General features: G+C 48.4%; 1 protein-coding gene across 5 annotated transcripts in view; it reads right to left on the bottom strand.

The window, feature by feature from the left end:
• Positions 1 to 3,059: 3,059 nt before the first annotated feature.
• Positions 3,060 to 19,567, bottom strand: part of TMEM269 (transmembrane protein 269) — a 26,210-nt gene continuing 9,702 nt past the window's right edge. For 3 of the 5 annotated variants that reach the window (XM_045476929.1, XM_045476931.1, XM_045476933.1), the window contains exons 3-8: positions 18,440 to 18,548; positions 15,390 to 15,534; positions 10,470 to 10,567; positions 9,655 to 9,798; positions 8,822 to 9,022; positions 3,060 to 3,291 (exon numbers count right to left, since the gene is read on the bottom strand). In XM_045476929.1, coding sequence (XP_045332885.1) covers positions 3,155 to 3,291; positions 8,822 to 9,022; positions 9,655 to 9,798; positions 10,470 to 10,567; positions 15,390 to 15,534; positions 18,440 to 18,548 — 834 coding nt within the window. In that variant the 3' untranslated portion in view covers positions 3,060 to 3,154. Of the gene's footprint in view, positions 3,292 to 8,821; positions 9,023 to 9,654; positions 9,799 to 10,469; positions 10,568 to 15,389; positions 16,473 to 18,439; positions 19,564 to 19,567 lie in introns of those variants that run through there. The other 2 variants (XM_045476930.1, XM_045476932.1) reach the window with 2 other exon arrangements.

Raw genomic sequence — 19,567 nt, 5'->3', positions numbered from 1 at the left:
CAATTCCTGACACATAGAAAGGACTAAATAAATGTTAATTGTTATTATTACTGTTATTTTATTTTTTTTTTTCAACGTTTATTCATCTTTGGGACAGAGAGAGACAGAGCATGAACGGGGGAGGGGCAGAGAGAGAGGGAGACACAGAATCGGAAACAGGCTCCAGGCTCTGAGCCATCCGCCCAGAGCCCGACGCGGGGCTCGAACTCACGGACCGTGAGATCGTGACCTGGCTGAAGTCGGACGCTTAACCGACTGCGCCACCCAGGCGCCCCTTATTACTGTTATTTTAAATGGAAAGGTGTATAACGGGAAGGGAGAACGCCTAGAGAGAGAGAGGAGAGATCTAGCTTTTATTTAACACTTTTTACATGCCATTCCCTATTCTAGTTATCTTATGTGTTGCATTTAATTCACAAAGCAACCCAGAGAGGAAGTAAAGGCTCCATTTTACAGTTAAGGAAATGGGTCACTCAAGGTCACAGAGCTTAAATAAATAAATAGTCCCAGAATTCTCAGTCACTTGATCCTGCTCCTTGGGCACAGGATAGCTCAGGGGGGGCTAGAAGGGAAATCTATACTCTATCCCGAGGGGAGAAGTAGAGCTGCCTGGAATCAAGAACCAACCCCTCTGACTTCAGGTGCTCATCTGAGAAGCGTATTTTCATTTATTATTTTTTTAATGTTTATTTATTTTTGAGACAGAGATGGACAGAGCACAAGCAGGGGAGGGGCAGAGAGAGAGAGAGGGAGACACTGAATCCGAAGCAGGCTCCAGGCTCCGACCTGTCAGCACAGAGCCTGACGCGGGGCTCGAACTCACAAATTTCGAGATCATGACCTGAGCCGAAGTCGGGTGCTTAACCAACTGAGCCACCCAGATGCCCTAAGAAGCATATTTTTAAAGTCTTGGACTTTCCACTTGTTCCTGAGAGCTGTTCTATGTTAAAACATTTTATTTTATTTTTTATTAATTTTATTTTACTTTAGAACAATGTCCTATTTTAGCTATTCTACTTTAAAATTTTTATTCCTGAGGAAGGCCTGCATGATCAGCATTAGCAGCTTGAGTCCCCAGAACTAGTGTAGAAGGGCAGCCATCCCTCCACGTGGTTGGAAGGAAGCACACATCACCTCTGTGAAATCTAGAGGCTTCCCGTTGACCTATAACTATCCTTGTGTCACTAACCTAAACTTGAGTTTGAGACAATGAAGTATGAATTATTATTGTCCTAAGCGAAGCACAATTTACATATTCAAATGGGTACTTTCCTGCTCCAAACAGCCCCTTTTGGACAGGTGGGGGGTCTGCCTATATATTTTAACTCTGCTGCTATGGCTCAAAATGGACACAGAAATCCTCTTTCAGACTGCATCTTGTTTTGAATGTAGTTGAAAATTTTAGAAAAAGCCAGAAGTCATTGGAGGCCAAATCTGATAAATAACGTGGCTCCAGGAAAAAACCATCATTGGCTAATCTTCAATAGTAGATTTTTGGGACTAGATTTGTTTGGTTCAGAATACAAGTATTTTTTGAGCACCTGCTATGCCTAGGCACTGTGCTACGTGCTGGCCTCTAAGAGCGTATGTGAAGACAGTTCTCAAACTGGATTTCCTAAAATATTCTGATGAAGCGTAGCATCTCTGAAATAAGGGTGTAGGACCAAGGACATCATGCATTTGTACGGGTATATAGATGTATATTTGTAAGGTTCTTTCTACATTATAGTAATCTTGTATCTAATTTGCTAGAATCCACAACAAAATCAATTCACCTGCAAAGCAAACGTTTCTGAGTGCCGGGCACTGTGGCAAACAGCAGAAATAAAAACATGCGAACTGAAGGAGCCTAAAATCCGGTGGCACACAGACATATTCATCTACCCGTGAAAAAATATAAATGATCTAACAGATATGAATGGAGAGCAGGAGGGACGAGGAGGGCGCGACCTGCTCCTTCAAAGCCAGATCCTGGCAGTGTGATTCACCAGATGGTTCTTTTTAAAATCTAATTTTAGACTTCCTACCTATTTACCAAATACATTGTTCTGCAAACCAAGAAATTAGATCTGAGGTAAAAGGTTCTCTGGCGCCAGAGTTGGGGAAGGGGCCAAGCCAGCCAACAATCCTTTGGTATACTGCTTGGAGGTAGAGGGCCCAGAGGCAGTGTTGGGGAGTCACTGCCTTCGGGCCTAAATTCTTTGTGAGGGGCAACTTTAAGGTTCCATACAATATTCCTTATTTTTATTCAATTTGGATTTTAGAATATGAAGTGTGGGGTACCTGGGTGGCTCAGTCGGTTAAGTGTCCGACCCTTGACTTCAGCTCAGGTCATGATCTCACGATTCTGGAGTTTGAGCCCCAGGTTGGGCTTTGCACTAACAGCCCGGAGCCTGCTTGGGATTCTGTCTCTCCCTCTCTCTGCCCCTCCCCTGCTGGTACTCTCTCTCTCTCTCTCTCTCTCTCTCTCAGTAAATATATAAACTTAAAAAAAAATATGAAGTGGCATCTGAATATCTAGGTTAGTATTTTATAGTTGAGGAAAAAAACAGATGGGAACCAGGTGACGCCTTCAAGCTGCCAATGTGTCTAATCTCTAACTGAAGCAAAAGGCAGAAGCTTTGACTGTCGAAATATAGAATTTTAAGTTACGAAATCCTGTATACATTCACACTGGGCAGCATGATTGTCCTGTGATTAGCTCTGCTCTACTGAACCAATCTGCAAGTTTAAGAAATGCTTTAATAAGCACCCCCCACGCCCCCTCACCCCCGTGCCCTGGAGTAATAAGGATCAGGCCAAGGTGGAGACTATACCAATGCTAAAGGGTTTCACCCCACTCCAAGGGATTGACCTTAGTACACAACATCACCCAGCCGGTAACAGGGCTGGAACTCAAACCCAACCCAACTTTATCTTGGAAAGAATTCTGTTGTATATGACACAGCTATTGTCCCCAAGGGATTCGGAACCCTGAGTAAAGAGGAAGAAGTGAAGGCCACTGGCTCTATCGTGGGTTGCCTTGGTTCAAGGCACACGTATCTAGCACACAGGACACATAGGGACAAAGAAAGATTTAGTGAGGATAAGGCAAGGCTTGGCCCGATATGCTGGCACAAACCCCACAGAGGCCAGTGGGAGTGGGTGAAGCTGTTCACTTTCTTTGGTGCTGTAGCCTGAAGCATGCTGCCTTGCCCCACAGAGCATCTGGAAAGAAGATGTAGGACAGCGACCACATCAGGCAGTAAAAAGCAGTTAGGGAGAATGGAGACACAAGCAGCATGATGACACCTGGAGGGAGAAAAAAGGCAAACATTCCATGTCTATGAAGCTCTCTGCATGTATTTCCCGCCCTCTTCTCTCCCATCCCCATCCTCCCATCCTTCAGTTTTTACTCATCGGCCTAAGAAACAAGAACCAACAAGACCCGAGCCCTGCCTTTAAGAGGTTTTGTCTCTTTGCAACTAGACAATTATAATGTAATGCAAACTCAGGTTCCATTTGGTTGAATTCAGATCAGAAATCAGTCTTAGCCGAGAATAAATTTGAGTTGTCTAGACCCCTTGTTAGAAATATATGTATATATCTCCATCCATCCCAGGGGCGCCTGGGTGGCTCAGTCAGTTAAGCGTCCGACTCTTGATTTTGGCTCAGGTCATGATCTCAGGGTTCGTGGGATCGAGTCCTGTGTGAGGCTCTGTGATGACAGCATGGAGCCTGCTTGAGACTCTCTCTCCCTCTCTCTCTGCCTCTTCCCTACTTGTACTCTCTCCTCCCCCCCCCTTCCAAAAATAAATAAATAAACATTAAAAAGAAAAAATATATATATATGAATGACATATATATTGCCAATTGTGTCAAGTTTAATATGTGATAGTGGCCGATACAATGTTACACATATGCAGAAGAGCACAGCAGACCTGGGACAGCTCTCTTTAGAAAGGCCTTGGGGTGCCTGGGTGGCTCAGTCGGTTAAGCGGCCGACTTCAGCTCAGGTCATGATCTCCCGGTCCGTGAGTTCGAGCCCAGCGTCGGGCTGTGTGCTGACCGCTCAGAGCCTGGAGCCTGTTTCAGATTCTGTGTCACCCTCTCTCTGACCCTCCCCCATTCATGCTCTGTCTCTCTCTGTCTCAAAAATAAATAAACGTTAAAAAATAAAAATAAAAATAAATAAAAATTAAAAAAAAAAAAAAAAAGAAGAAAGGCCTGCTTGCAAGGTGCCTGGGTTTGTGAGTTCAAGCCCTGCATTGGGCTCCATGCAGACAGTATGGAGCCTTCTTGGGATTCTCTTTCTCCGTCTCTCTCTGCCCCTCCCCTGGTCACTCTGTCTCTCAATATAAATAAAAAAGAAAGGAAGGAAGGAACAAACAAACGAACGAATGAATGAAGGCCGTCCTGCTTGCCAGGTTGGCCTTTAACTGGAGTCCAGGAACATGGCTAGTAAACAGTTCCCTATATCAATATAGAACTTTCCTGGGGCGCCTGGGTGGCTCAGTCAGTTAAGCATCCAACTTTGGCTCAGGTCACGATCTCACGGTCCGTGAGTTCGAGCCCCACGTCAGGCTCTGTGCTGACAGCTCAGAGCCCAGAGCCTGTTTCGGATTCTGTGTCTCCGTCTCTCTTTGCCCCTCCCCCTTCATGCTCTGTCTCTCTCTGTCTCAAAAATAAATAAACATTAAAAAAAGAGTCTATTTCTAATATAGAACTTTCCCTAATGGGCAAGAATGGTTCCCTGTCCTTAGACTGTGCTGAGTGTTGATTTCCTTCTGTGTAAGTCTAGAATTTTGGTACCGCTAGGTCTAGGGTGCTGATGGGGCCAGCCCTTATAAAAACCTTGGACCCTGAGTCTCTAAAGAGCTTCCAGGTACACAAGACTTTCATGGGTGTTGTCACAGTTTTGTGCAGGGTGGCCCCACAGGGAGGACACTTGAGGGGCTGTGCCTCATTTCCTCCAGATTTTGCCCCTTTCATCTGCCCTTTGCTGTCTTTGCTTTGTGTCTTTTGCTGTAATAGGTCTTAACCATGAGTGTGACTATATGCATCCTGTGAATCCCCAAGAGAACCACTGAACCTGGGGTGGTCTTGGGGGACCCCCAACACATTTGAATCTGAGATACACCACCGACAGGCAAAAGGGCCCCAACACTTGTGGAATATCTACTGTGCACCAATCTGCTAGGCATGTTACAAAGATCACTCCATTTACGTTTCACAATCATTCTGTGACTCAGAATCCAGTCTGTTTTTCAGATGAAGAGGCAGAGGGGATATAACCTGTACAAGGTCTTGATTCAAAGCCGTGTCTGCCTGACTTGTAAAAACTAGACAGCCTCGGAAAGCTCAAAGAGGGTTGGAGAGTACGAGGCAACATCGTTTCCGTGGGGATAACTACCATACATTCCTCAAGAGAAATCAGAACATATGATCTGACAGAAGACCACTTTCAGTTACAGAGATGTATTGGAGCTTTGGAATGCTTAATATTTCAGAACAGTCATTGATCTGTTGAGGCAATGGGACAATATTTTAAACCAGAGTTGTCCTGGAAAATGCGTGACATGAGGTCTCACAGCCACAGGCCGGCTTTTCAGAAGCTCTGTGGGGGAGACGGAACCTCCGTCTAAAAAGGTGATTGGCTGCACTCCAGGTAAGAGGAATATCAAGAGTGGCCATTTTGGAATCTGTCCAGTTGGGCTCTGGTATTAAGTGGTATCGAAATCTGTGAGGTACAGTTTCCTCCTTTACTCTCACAGCCAAGACAATCCAAGGAAGGCTGAGGCCAAGCATATGGTTTATTGGGAGAAAAGGGGAGCCGTGGTATCTACAGGAGCAAAGAGCATTGTGGGAAACACTGTTGCTGAGAGATAGGAGGGCAGGTGGAGGGAAGAAGGGACTAGAAATTTCCCTACAGGACACATCTGTGCCAGAGGATTGATCTGCATTATCCCATTTAATCTCAAGAATCCTGAGGTAGGAATTATTGGCTTCATTTTATAGATGAAGAAAACTAAACTCAAAATAATGAGGTCGTCAGCCGAAGTTGATGCAATTAACACGTCCTGGCACTGGAACTTGAACTCAGGTCTGTTTAGCAGCAAACCCAGATGCTTCTCAACACTGTTCTGCCTCTGCTAGCCGGGCCACAGAGGAGCCACTGCCTAGAACTTGAGCAGGGGCGTCGGTGCTGGTGGTACAGAGAAAGGGTATGAGCCTAAAAGGGAAGGTCAGGGGGCACCTGGGTGGCTCAGTCGGTTAAGCATCCGACTTCAGCCCAGGTCATGATCTCACGGTTCATGAGTTTGAGCCCCTGTCTGTGCTCACAGCTCAGAGCCTGGATCCTGCTTCAGATTCTGTGTCTCCCTCTCTCTCTCTAACCCTCCCCTGCTTGCACTCTGTCTCTCTCTCTCTCCTTCTCAATAATAAATCATAAACATTAAAAATTAAAAGAAAAAAGGACAGTCGGGATGAAAGCAGGGACCCTATGAACCAGACTGGACCCACAGGGAATAAAGAAAGAAACCAAGTATCCCTGTAGATGTTTGTCTTGTCCCCATGAGCACATCCCAAAAGAAGAAACACTGGTATTCCTTGAAGGAAGCCCTAAGTCAGGGAGGGCTCCAGGGAGATATCCGCCAGGTCCCCAGTGTGGCCAGGACCTCAGGGCTTCCTCAAGATCGGTTCTGTTCCCAACATGCATCTGAAGTCCCTTCGTCTGCTCTGTTGCCACCACCTCTCATACGACAGCAAGTCACTTTTCCTCTTTGTTCTCAGTCTCTCGCCATCTGGTCCCCACATTGTAGTCAAGTGGCCACTTAAAACCGCTGCTCAGAAGTCCCTTCAGAGGCTTCCCCTTTGCCGCTAGGATCAGTTCCCCCAAACCCACCCCCTGCACGGACTCGGTATGTATCACTAGGATCTCTCAGCAAGTTCCAGCCACACGGCTGCACGACCGCACCCAGCACCTTCTAGCCTAGAGCCTAGAAAATGCCGTTTTCTCTTCTGAACTACCTCTCTCACCCACCTAGCCAGTCATCTTGAAGGTCACCTTTTTTATTTTTTCCAGTTTTATTGAGATATTATGGACATATAACACAAAGCTGTATTAGTCCAAGGTGTACAGCGCAATGATTCGATATTTGTGTATCCTGTGACACGACCAGCAGTCTCGTTAGTGTCTGCCACTGCACAGTTACCCATTTCCCTTTCTTGCGACGAGAACTTTTAAGATCTGCTCTCCTATCTACTTCCAAATACAATATTCTTTTTTTTCAATGTTTATTTAGTTTTGAGAGAGAGACAGACAGACAGACAGACAGCACAAGTGGGGGAGGGGCAGAGAGAGAGGGAGACACAGAATCCAAAGCAGGCTCCAGGCTCCGAGCTGTCAGCACAGAGCCCGATGCGGGGCTCGAACCCACGGACCGTGAGATCATGACCTGAGCCGAAGTTTGAAGCTCGACCGACTGAGCCACCCAGGTGCCCCCCTTTTTTTTTAGAGAGGGCACAAGTGAGCGAGGGGTAGAGACAGAGAGAATCCCACAAGGGGCAGAGAGAAAGAGAGAGCGAAGTGGGACTCACCCAAAGCAGGGCTCATGCTCACCCGAGGCAGGGCTTGAACCACAAACTGTGAGATCGTGACCTGAGCCAAAGTCAGACGCTTAACCGACTGAGCCACCCAGGCTCCCCACAACGTGGTATTGTTAACTGTAGTCACCGTGTTGTCCATTACGTCCCCAGAACTTATAATTGGAAGTCTGTACCTTTGACCACCTTCACCCAGGTTCCATTTAAATGTTACCTTCTGAAGCATCCTTTCCACCCTTCAGACCATTTCAGTCTCATTAAGTCCCCTTCTCAGAGCACCCTGTGCTCCACAACACATCAAAACTATGCCTTTCTAGGGGCGCCTGGGTGGCGCAGTCGGTTGAGCGTCCGACTTCAGCCAGGTCACGATCTCGCGGTCCGGGAGTTCGAGCCCCGCGTCAGGCTCTAGGCTGATGGCTCAGAGCCTGGAGCCTGTTTCCGATTCTGTGTCTCCCTCTCTCTCTCTCTCTGCCCCTCCCCCGTTCATGCTCTGTCTCTCTCTGTCCCAAAAATAAATAAACGTTGAAAAAAAAAAATTAAAAAAAAAAAAAAAAAAACTATGCCTTTCTAGTGTCCAACTCTTGGTTTCAGCTCAGGTCATGATCTCACAGTTCATGGCTTTGAGCCCCGCGTCGGGCTCCGCTCTGTTAGCATGGAACCAGCTGGATTCTCTCTCTGCCTCTCTCCCTCTCTCTCTGTCATTACAAATAATGACATTATAAATATTAATTATTTATTAATTATATATAATAATTTATAATAATTAATTATTAATTATAAATATTAATCATTATAAATTAAAAAACAACTATGCATTTCTAGTTATTTCTGCCATTATTTGGTTGGGGTCTGTCTCCCCTATTAGACCGTGAATCCTGAGGCAGGAAGGGTTTGTCTAGTTTATCAGTTTGGTTCGCAGTATCCAGCATATGGTAGGTGTTCCTGATTGAACTTAACAGCATTCAACAAATACTTACTGAGCATCTACCACGTGGTTGGCACAATGCTAGGCCCAGGGATTACTGCACGAATGAAAGAGAGTCCTCTATCTGGGGGCAGTTTTAGTGTGTATAGACAATAAAAAAGTAGATACATTTCAGACGGTGATAAACTCCATGGACACAAATAAAACAGGGTAAGGGAGATCGGGAGTGTGGGGGCGAGGTACAGGGTGGCCATGAGCAGCAGTGATAATAGACCAGCACTGGTGCCATTTGAAAGCAGTATTTTCACTCACCCCCCAGATAAATCAATTTTTTCCAGTTCTCAGACCCCAGGATCTCATCACGTGGATAGTAGCTCTGGTCCATCATGAACAGAATCATAAGTGAGGCCATGCAAGACAGAATGAACGTGTTGCCTTTGGTCAGAAGGCAGGTGGAGGCCAAAACACAGGAAGCATAGCGGCAGGGTAGACCCTTGTATGTGAAGGGAACACCTGCCAGGGAAGGAAGAGGTGGAGATTAGCTGCCTCCCGCTGAGCAAAGCCAGCCCGTTGGGTCTTCCCTGCCACCCACTCCAGATCCCCCTCCTCGCCAGGCAGTGGCAGGCTGTAAAGCGGTCAGCCATTCGCAGAGATGGTGTGTGGGTTCTGTGCCGGATCCCCACGGGGAAGCAGGCGGCTGGGACAAGGCATGGGCCCCAGCACCAAGGAAGGCTCTGCAGGAGGGTCCTCTGAGGTCTTCTAGTCCACCTCTACGCCCCCTTGCATTGTGACCTTGGGCAAGGCAACTGCCCTTGGTTGCCTTGCTCAGTTTCTCCATTTGTTGTAGAAAACTGTGGAGGATGACCTCTGGTTCTGGATTCTGTGAGTCTCTGTGCACCACCCAAAGGTCATACAACGAGAAAAAGGCACAGCTGGTCCGAGAACCATGGGCCCCTGCCCCTCTCCAGGTCTCTGCCAGTGCAGCCTGCAGCCTCCAGTGGGCCTGGGGCACAGGACAAGGAAGGGAAAGGAACCAAAGAGGAGGGGAGGAGTCAGTTACCGCCCCCCCACCCCCAGGCTTCTGGCATCCAACAGCGCCCCTCCGTGGCTCCCCACCCTTAGCTACAAGGCTGGGGTCCACTCACCGGTTGAATAAAAACACAGGCGGAAGGTAGCAGCTAACACATAGATGACGGCCAGGAACGCATTCAGAGGCCCATCCACACCTAGGAGCAGGGCTGAGGCCAGGCCAAAGGTGGTGAAGACAGCAAAGTCATTCAGCTCCACCCCTGCTCCAGAAGGTCGAGGTCAGAACTTATGCTCATTTGTCTTGCACTTTAGTCCCCTGTGGTGGGGGAGCTGCAGGGGTGCCAAGCCGGGACTGAGGTCCCAGAGAGCAACAGCTGCTCCCCTAGGGATCAAGGACGGGGGCGGGGGGAGGGGGGGCCTCCTGGCTCTGCCTCACATGGACCATGCGGCCTGAGGCAAATCTTTCCTTCTCAGGTCTTAGTTTTCCCGCCCTTTAACATCCAGGGTTGGACCACAACTGGATACAAATTCACAAGCCACAGAACCTTTTTTTTCAAGCAAACTCTTACATGGAAATATTTTCTTGTATTTTAAACCAGCCGCTCTGCTGGGGTGATTTTTCATTTCCCCCCTCCCAAGCACCGCAGCCACCACCCACTCCCAATTCCTGGGGCACCCCTAGCAGGGAGGCAGCACCGCCAAGGAAACTGCGGCCTGGGCAAGGATGGCTAAGGATCAACAGGTGAGCCCGCCGGGGGGCCTAGATCTGGACTATGGGGGTCCGGGATGGTTCTCCAGCTGTTTCTGCTGTCCTCGGAGGGAGGTGAGCAGGAGTGCTGACTCCTGAAAGCCTGCTGGATGTGAGAAGATGGAGGGAGACCCGAGATGGGCTCCTGGGGTCAGGGATCAGGGGTCTGAGGCCTGGACTCACCCGATCTGGAGCAGAGGCTGAGGTGTCTGGTTATCGTCCCAACTGCCATGTCTAATAGGAAGCTGATCAGAAGCATCCAGGAGGCACTGTAGCATTTCCTGAAGTGTAGGGCAGCAGGCCCCGACAGGACAGCTGTGTCATGGGCTGCACTGGGCAACCCCTCCACACACACACACACCCTGCCCTGCATGTTCCCCACGCTCGTGTTCTTCCTGAAATACACTGCTTTACACACACACACACACACACACACACACACACACACACACCCCTGCCATACTCTCAACCCACAGTCTTAAAGGGGGTGCCTCAAGCCCCTTAATCACTAAGGTCCCTTCCAACTCGAAATCCCAGGCATATTTGAGGGCACAGGGGTCCTATGTTCCCAGCCTCCGCAACCATCTCACTGTAGTTTCTCAGATAAACCACTCCCTACCCCTCTAGGCCTCTCTTCCTCCATCTGGAAAGTGAGGGGGTTGTGCCAAATGATTTAATAGAGGCCTATTCAGATAAGCTATTTCTCCTAGTGCAAGTTTAGGTAATTCATGACTTTTAAGGAATTGGTCCCTTTCATTTAGGCTATGTCACTTACAGAGTTGTTCATAATATTCCTTTATTATCCTTTTAAAGTCCAGGAGATCAGTAGTGATGGCTCTCTTTCATTTCCGATACTGGTAGTTTGTGTCTTCTCTTTTTTTCTTTATTTTCTTGGTTGGCCTGCCTAGAGGCTTATCAATTTTATTGATTTTTCCAAAGAATCAATCAGCTTTTGGTTTCGTTGATTGTCTCTACTGATTTCTTATTTTTAATTTCATTGATGGCTGCTCTTTTTTTTTTTTTTTTTAATATTTATTTAGGGGGCGCCTGGGTGGCGCAGTCGGTTAAGCGGCCAACTTCAGCCAGGTCACGATCTCGCGGTCTGTGAGTTCGAGCCCCGCGTCGGGCTCTGGGCTGATGGCTCAGAGCCTGGAGCCTGTTTCCGATTCTGTGTCTCCCTCTCTCTCTGCCCCTCCCCCGTTCATGCTCTGTCTCTCTCTGTCCCAAAAATAAATAAACGTTGAAAAAAAAAATTAATATTTATTTAGTTTGGGGAGAGCACAAGCAGGGGAGGGGCAGAGAGGGGAGACAGAAGATCAGAAGCGGGCTCTGTGTGGACAGGCTGGCACTGTGAGCCCAATGTGGGGCTTGAACTCACGAACTGAGAGATCGTGACGTGAGCCAAAGTTGGACGCTCAACTGACTGAGCCACCCAGGTGGCCCCCCACCCCCCCTTTTGTAAGTAGGCTTTGCACCCAGAGCGTGGAGCCCAAATGCGGACCTTGAACCCACGACCTTGAAATCAAGACCTGACTTGAGGTCAAGAATCAGATGCTTAACCGATTGAACCACCCAGGTGTCCCTCTCATTTTTATTATTTTCTTCTACTTACTTTGGATTTAACATGCTTTTTTTTTTTTTCCCCTAGTTTGCTAAGGTGGAAGCCTTATACTATTGATTTCTATCTCCTTTTTTTTCCCAATTTTTCTAAGGCTTTATTTTTTGGGGGAGGTTTTAGGTTTACAACAAAATTTAAAAGAAGCTACAGAAATTTCCCATCTACCCCCCCATCTCCCACCTATGCATAGCTTCCCACATGATCAATATCACTCACCAGAACAGTACATTCTAATTCTTGACACATACCAAGGATGAACCTATGTTGACACATAGTCACCCAAAGTCCGTAGTTTACCTTAGGGTTCACTCCTGGTGTTGTACATTCTATGGTTTTGGACAAACGTATGATGAGTATCCATTATTATAGTATCATGAAGATTATTTCCAATGTCCTAAATATCCTCTGTGCTCCACGTATTCATTCCCCCCACCCTCCTGTACCAATCACTGATTTTTTATTATCTTGATATTTTTGCCTTTCCAGAATATCATATCACTGTAATCATATAGTATACAGCCTTTGCATATTGGCTTCTTTCACTTGGTAATATGCACTTATGATTCCTCTGTGTCTTCTCATGGTCTGATAGGTCATTTCTTTTCAGCACTGAGCAATCCTCCATTGTTTGGAAAATTTGGAAATACCTCAGTTTATTCATCTATTCACTTATTACACGATATCTTGGTTGCTTGCGAGTTCTGGCAATTGTAAATTAAACATCATAAACATCCAAGTGCAGGGTTTTGTGTGGACATAGTTTTCAGTTCATTTGGATAAATACCAAACAGTGTGATTGCTGGATCATATGGTAAGACTAGGTGTAGCTTTGTGAAATTGCCAAACTGTCTCCCAAAGCGGCTGAACCATCTTGTGTTCCCGCCAGCGGTGAATGAGAGTTCCTGTTGCTCCACGTCCTCACCAGCATTTGATGTCGTCAGTGTTCTGGGCAACTCCTTTGGCCGGTAGGTGTGTAGTAATATCTCACTACATCTCCCTGATAACATACAATGTGGAGTATCTTCACATGCTTACTGCCATCTGTATATCTCCTTCAATGAGGTCTCTGTTAAGGTCTTTGGCCCATTTTTTAATTGAGTTCTTTGTTTTTTTATTGAAGAATTTTAAGCTTTGTCTATTTTACAGTCCTTTCTCAGATGTACTTTTTGCAAATATTTTCTCCCAGCCTATAGCTTGTCTTCTAATTCTCCTGATGTTGTCTTTCACAGAGGTTTCTTTTCTAACACACGCATTCAATGTTACAAATTTCACTATAACTACCACTTTCACCCCATCTCACAAATTTTGATAAGTTGGGTTTTTTTTTTTTTTAACATTTATTCATTTATGAGAGACAGAGAGCACAAGCAAGGGAGGGGCCGAGAGGGAGACACAGAACTGAAGCAGGCTCCAGGCTCCGAGATGTCAGCACAGAGCCCGAAGCTCACGGACCACAAGATCATGACCTGAGCCGAAGTCGGACGCTTAACCGACTGAGCCACCCAGGCACCCCAACAAATTTTGATAAGTTGTATTTTCATTTTCTTTTAGCTCAAAATACTTTTCTTCTTTAATGTATTATTTAGAATCGTGTTGCTTAACTTTCACATATTTTGGGATTTTCTAGTTATCTTTCTGGTATTGATTTCTACTTTAATTCCATGGGATCTGAGGGCATACTTCATATGATTTCTATTCTTTTACATTTGTTGAGGTATGTCTTATAGCCCAAAAGTGTGAGGAGAAGAATGTGTATTCTGCTGTTATTGGGTAAAGTATTCTATAAATATCAATTAGATCCAGTTGACTGATGGTGCTGTTCAGTTCAACTATCTCCTTACTGATTTTCTGCCAAATGGATCTGTCAGTTTCTGATGGAGGGGTGTTGAAATATTCAACGACGATAGCGGATTTGCCCATTTCTCCTTGCAGTTCTGTTTTTTTGTCTCACATATTTTGATGCTCCATATGATTTCCAAGATCTCTTTCAGATCTTACATTCAAGGGTTCTGTGCTTTAGTCCAGCACATGCTCCCAGACCCCTCTAAAAGCAGCCACCATAGTCTCAGGCAAGGCTGCCCTAGAATGCCATTCCTAAGTCTACACCCTGATTGCAATGCTTGGATGACCAAGCAGAAGCAGAGAACCTCACCCCAGGCTTCAGCTGTCTCCAAACAAGCTCAGCACTACCTTTCTTTAGAGCCATACCTATGTGTCTAAAGGGAAATGGGCCCACCACCGTGCCATAAAAATGACACTCCCAAAACTGAGGCACCTGGGTGGCTCAGTCTGTTAAGTGTCTGACTTCAGCTCAGGTCATGATCTCATGGTCTGTGAGTTTGAGCCCCACGTTGGGCTCTCTGCTAACAGCTCAAAGCCTGGAGCCTGCTTTGGATTCTGTGTATCTCTCTCTCTGCCCCTCCCCCACTCATGCCTCTGTCTCTCCCTTTCTCTCAAAAGTAAATAAACATTAAAAAAAATTTTTTTAGCTACACTCCCAGAAGATTGCACTGAACTAAGAAGTTAGAGATTTTCTGCTGTAGATATGCTCTACTTTATAAGACCCCCAAAAATCCAGACTTAGAGAATCATAAAATTTAACTGGAAGGGAACTCAAACATCATCAGGTAAAATGATTTAATGGATGAGAAACAGATCCAGAGAAGTCACTTGCTGATGGTTATAGAGAATCAAACAAGTTAGGAGGCTGCATTATAAAGGATTTATCTTTAAAGAACTGAGGGGTGCCTGGGTGGCTCAGTCGGTTAAGCGTCCGACTTCAGCCAGGTCACGATCTCGCGGTCCGTGAGTTTGAGCCCCGCGTCGGGCTCTGGGCTGATGGCTCAGAGCCTGGAGCCTGTTTCCGATTCTGTGTCTCCCTCTCTCTCTGCCCCTCCCCCGTTCATGCTCTGTCTCTCTCTGTCTCAAAAATAAACAAACGTTAAAAAAAATTAAAAAAAAAAAAAAAAGAACTGATTTGCCAAGGCATTGAAATATGATTCAATTTGTAGAAATATAATTTGCTTACAACTTTTTAGGGGCCCATAAACATGTCCCAGATTTTCCATAATAGTGCTGACTATAAATATTCCCCAGATCATAAGTTCTAATTTAGGAATCAAAAATTTCTCATGATAGCCTGCCTACCCCAAGGATTATGTAAAGGCCACCAGAATAGAATCTCTTGGTTTTCTCATAAAGACCATTCTGGACTGCCACCGCTGGAAGGAACCTAGAGATCACAGTGCAAGCTCCTTGTTTTAACGATGGAGAAACCAAGGCTCAGGGATGCGACCTAAAGTCACATATCAGGCTGGTAGTAGAGCTGAGGCCAGGACCTTGGCCTCTTGACTCCCAATCACTACCCTTTCTCCTGCCCCCGGTTGATCCTGGGCCTCAGTGCCTGGCTATCTAGGCTCCCCACTCCTCCCTGCATGCCATTGGCTCCAGCTCTTGGCTAAGATCCTCCTGGGCCCCAGACCTACTTGCAGAAGCTGCAGAAGATGGAGAAGAGCCCCAGGATCAAGTTGGCCAGGGACAAGGCATTGGTAACGTCCTTCCAGGAAAACTCATTCATATAGAGATGGATCTGGTCGTTGGTCAGGAAGAACCTGGTGCACGGATCTGGGGCTCCGGGGAGAGGGGTCAGGGGTTCCCAAGGTCAAAGCGTCCCAAAAGAGGCTCCCAGGACCAGGCAGCTCCTGTTCCCTGGACCTCATCCCAGAACTGTACCCTCCCAACACTGTTTCACTGACTAGAATGAGACAGGAGGTAGCTGGAGGACACCAGGAGGTAAAGACCAAGGTGCTAAAGATGAGTGTCTTGGGAAGGCACAACAGCAAAGCCCCCACGCCAGTACAGCCACAGTCTCCAACCCCTCTGTCTGCCCCCTTGCCTACAGTGCAGACCTCCCTCCAGCCCACGGTTGGCCCTCCTGGTACCCCCATGGCCCAGGGTATGAGGGATATGGGCCCTTCCCCTATCTGGGAGATGAGCCTTTTGTCATAGGTGAGCCCTTTAAAAAAAAAAATTACAAAGCTACTTTTCATATTTTTTATTCCTGTGAGGGGAGCCCCACAGGAATAAAAAATAACACTGGGAAAGGGCAAGCCCCTCACCCCCAGGAATGTTCCAGGGGGCGAGAGGCTACCCGAGGGGTAGAAAGCACGAAAGGGACCCACTGCAGAGTCAGCCTCCCTTGTCCTGCAGGCCTTGCTCTTTCCCTCGGAAGGACGGGGCTGCAGCGGGGGTGCCCCGAGGTCCTGGTTCTGACGACCCCAACCAGAACATCAGGCCCAGCTCCGACAGGGGAAGAGATGAGAGACAAGAGATGAATGCGTCCAGCACAAAACGGCGCACAAGGCACGTTTCACTCTGTTCTCTCTCCTGATCCTGACGACCTCAGGAGACGGTGCTGTCATTATTTGATGAATGCAAAATCTGAGCCTCAGAGAAATGGAGATATATTGGCTCAAATCACATCCTCAGTGAGTGAAAGGTAATCCTGCCTGCTGGATTCTAAGTCTGGTGTTTCCTCTGCCGGGGGCACAGGTCCGGAAGGAGGCGGTCTGTGGGGTAGGAGGCCAAGGAGGAGTTCAGGGGGCCAGCCCCACGGGGCAGTTTCATCCTGCCCAAGAGGAAGCGGCCCTGCCCTGGGCCCCTCAGAGCCCAGGGAATCAACTGGCCCTGCCTGTTTCCATAGCCTGGCCGGCTCTATTTTGCCTCCAACACCAAACCTGCACTCCATACACATAAATGGCCTGTGGCACCAAGTTTCTTGGGGAGAAAGAGCCCCAGTGCTCCCTGAAACAGGGACGCCCCACTGGTCACCATAAACACGCTGCCCATAAACAGCAATCCTGCACCTGAATAAAATACGCAAGTTCCGAGGTGTTGTCGCAGCCGCTTTCTCGTTTCATCCTCACTCATTTTAGAGGTGAGGAAGCTGAGACTCCCTCTGCCCAGCCCCTGTCTCTGCCCCAGGCTGGACTTAAGACAAATTAGGGCCCATAAGCCCTGCCACCAAGATGTCAGAGGCCGGGAGGAGGGGGCTAGACTGGGAGTTTGGAACTGGGAGTTGATCAGGCAGCACTAAGGGGCTCACTGCTCCCCCAGGCAGGTCCCATTCACCAAGGCCATCAGGACTCCTGAGACCCCTCAAAACCTAAGACAGAAGAACGCTGCCTAAGAAATCCGGGAGGGAAGGAGAGCCAAGGCCAGCTGCTCAGTCCCTCCTCAGGAACCCCTCCCTCCCGGTCTCTCCTGGGCCCCAGGGCTGACCCCAGCAAGACCAAACACCTCTGTCCCCAGCCCAGCTGCTGCCAGGGCAGCAACCCAGCATCTCTGCCTGTCAGGGGTAGTCAGCAGATGCCTGGGGCATTTCTACCAATTGCCACGCACACCTCATCTGTACTCCTTGAGTTGTTTTTTTGTCTTTTTGTTTTTAATTAATGATCGGTTATCTACTCTATCATCTCTTTCATTCATGAAGCATTTTCATGTCTATGGTTTCCATTGGCCCGTGAGGTCTGCCAAGTGAGGGTTAATATCCATAGTTGCCAGATGAGGCAAGGAAGACTTAGAGAGGGGAAGAACCTTGCTTAAAGTCACACAGAAGTGGCAGGACAGGGCTTACAACTTCACCTTAGGTGTTCCTTCCCCTCCACTCTGCACTCTGCTGTCTACCAACCAACAGGACTGAGCACTGTGCTCCCTGTAAGCTCAGACTGCACTAGGTGCTGGGGAACACCTTCACGGAGCATACAGTCTACCCAGGGACACAAGACTCACGCATGCATGTGGGGACTCCCAGACTCTGTTCACGATGGTACCCCATCTTACAGATGAAGAATCTGAGGTTTCAAGATAGTCAAGTGACTTGGCCCCGTGAAATGGAGCCAGGATTTGAATTGGGCCTCCTCTTTCGCAATTAAATGCTATTTTCAACATAATGCACAGGTTCCGGGTGTAAAAGGATGTGGACCTGAGAGTAAGGGCTCTAGAAATCCAGACAAGAAAGGAGCAATCCATTCATTCAACAAACATTTGGTCATGAGCAAGAATGAGCGCCTGGTGCTTGGGACATGGAGCAGATTAAGACCTGGCCTCGTGTCTCAAGGAGCTCAGGCCAGGAGAGGTGTTCAACCCTGCACAGAAAAGGGGAGTCGATCAGGCTGCCAGGGGAGCATGGAAGAGGGTCCAGCCTGACAGAGGGCTCAGACAAGACTTCTCTGAGGAGGGGTTCAGAGCTGAGGCGTTGCGCAGCATTGGCCTGCAGGACTAGATCGTGTCACTCCCGAACTTTGCGGAAGCCCGTCAGTGGCTCCCCATTCCCCCGGGAATGGAGTCCACCTCCTTCCTTTGGCGTACAAGCCCTTATGATGAGGCTGGCTCAGCCCCCAGCCTCCTCTCTCCACTGCCCCTGGCTCCGGCCCTCCCTCTGCTCTCGGGTTGGCCGGTGGTCCTCTTTGGGAAGGCTGACTCTCCCCTGGAGTGAGTACTCCTCCTCCGCACTGCCACATGTCCGTGTGCTCACCGTGTGACACTCGGCACTCTACACTGGCACCGCCTCTCTTGTCTTCCTTGTCGACTGCAGGGCAAGCAACATGAGTGCAGACTGAGGTCCCCTGTGCCCAGCATGAAGCCTGACAATAGAAGTTGTTCAGGGATCGTTAAATCGGTAGAATGTGTCACTCTGGTGCTTCCCCAGGATCCTCTCACTGCACTAAATCACATCTCTCCCCCGCACCAAAGCCTGTTCAGTCTGTCCTCCAAGAAGCCCTCTCAAATGAACTCTCAACAATCCAGACCCTCCACACACCCAGCATCTACCTAATGCCTACAATCTTCCATTTACTCATTTTAAGATACATTTGTTGATGCCTGCTACCCCCAGGACTATGTTCTGGGGCAGAAAGAACAAGAGCCAGGCTGCATCGCCAAGAAGGAAGGGGTCTGGCAGGGGAGGTAGATTCGAGTAGGGGCAGTGCGGCAAGTGTTACATCGGGCAAGGCGCTGTCCCATTTCTCTGGGCGCACAAGGGAACACCAGACTGAGTCTGCGGTGGCAGTGGGGAAAGGTTTCTCTGATGTGGTGACATTTAGGAAGGGGCTCCAAGGATGAAGGGGCAAAGGGGTAAAACGTGCAATAGCACGATGAGGCTGGATCCCCGGGAGGAAGGGGGGGTGACTGGAGGCATAGTGGGCAGGGAGGTCGCAGTTGGGGGTATGCCTGAATGACCTTGAGTAGCAGTGATGTGTCTGGGTCAGATATGGTTGGGAGTGGAGGGGAGAAAGTGAAGAAAAGGAAGGCAGCCCTGAGGCTGGTGAGAGAGGGCAGAGGAGTGAGCAAGCGGGAACTGCAGACGCGGGGACTGTGGGCAGGAGAGGGCAGAAGGGTACGGCCTGGCCCGAGGCTGCACAGCTTCTGTGTCTGGCATCCAGGGCACAAACTGCAGTGAGCATGCTCAGGTAGGGCTCTCCATCAGGCGCAGGGACTCCGGGGCGCAGCCACTCTAGTTAGGCATGCTCCCCACCCCTCAGCCCTACAGACCACACCCCCAACAGATAGCCACGCCCCCTCTCCCAGTTCTTGGTCCTGTCCAGGCCCTGCCGGGGTCCCAGGAAGACACCCCCTCTGAGAAGATGGAAGAGATGGAGGCAGG

The sequence above is a fragment of the Leopardus geoffroyi genome, chromosome C1, assembly GCF_018350155.1.
Source record: "Leopardus geoffroyi isolate Oge1 chromosome C1, O.geoffroyi_Oge1_pat1.0, whole genome shotgun sequence".
Classification (NCBI taxonomy): Eukaryota; Metazoa; Chordata; class Mammalia; order Carnivora; family Felidae; genus Leopardus; species Leopardus geoffroyi.
The sequence above is the reverse complement of the archived record's forward strand: the minus strand, read 5'-3'. Positions and strand labels throughout refer to the sequence as shown.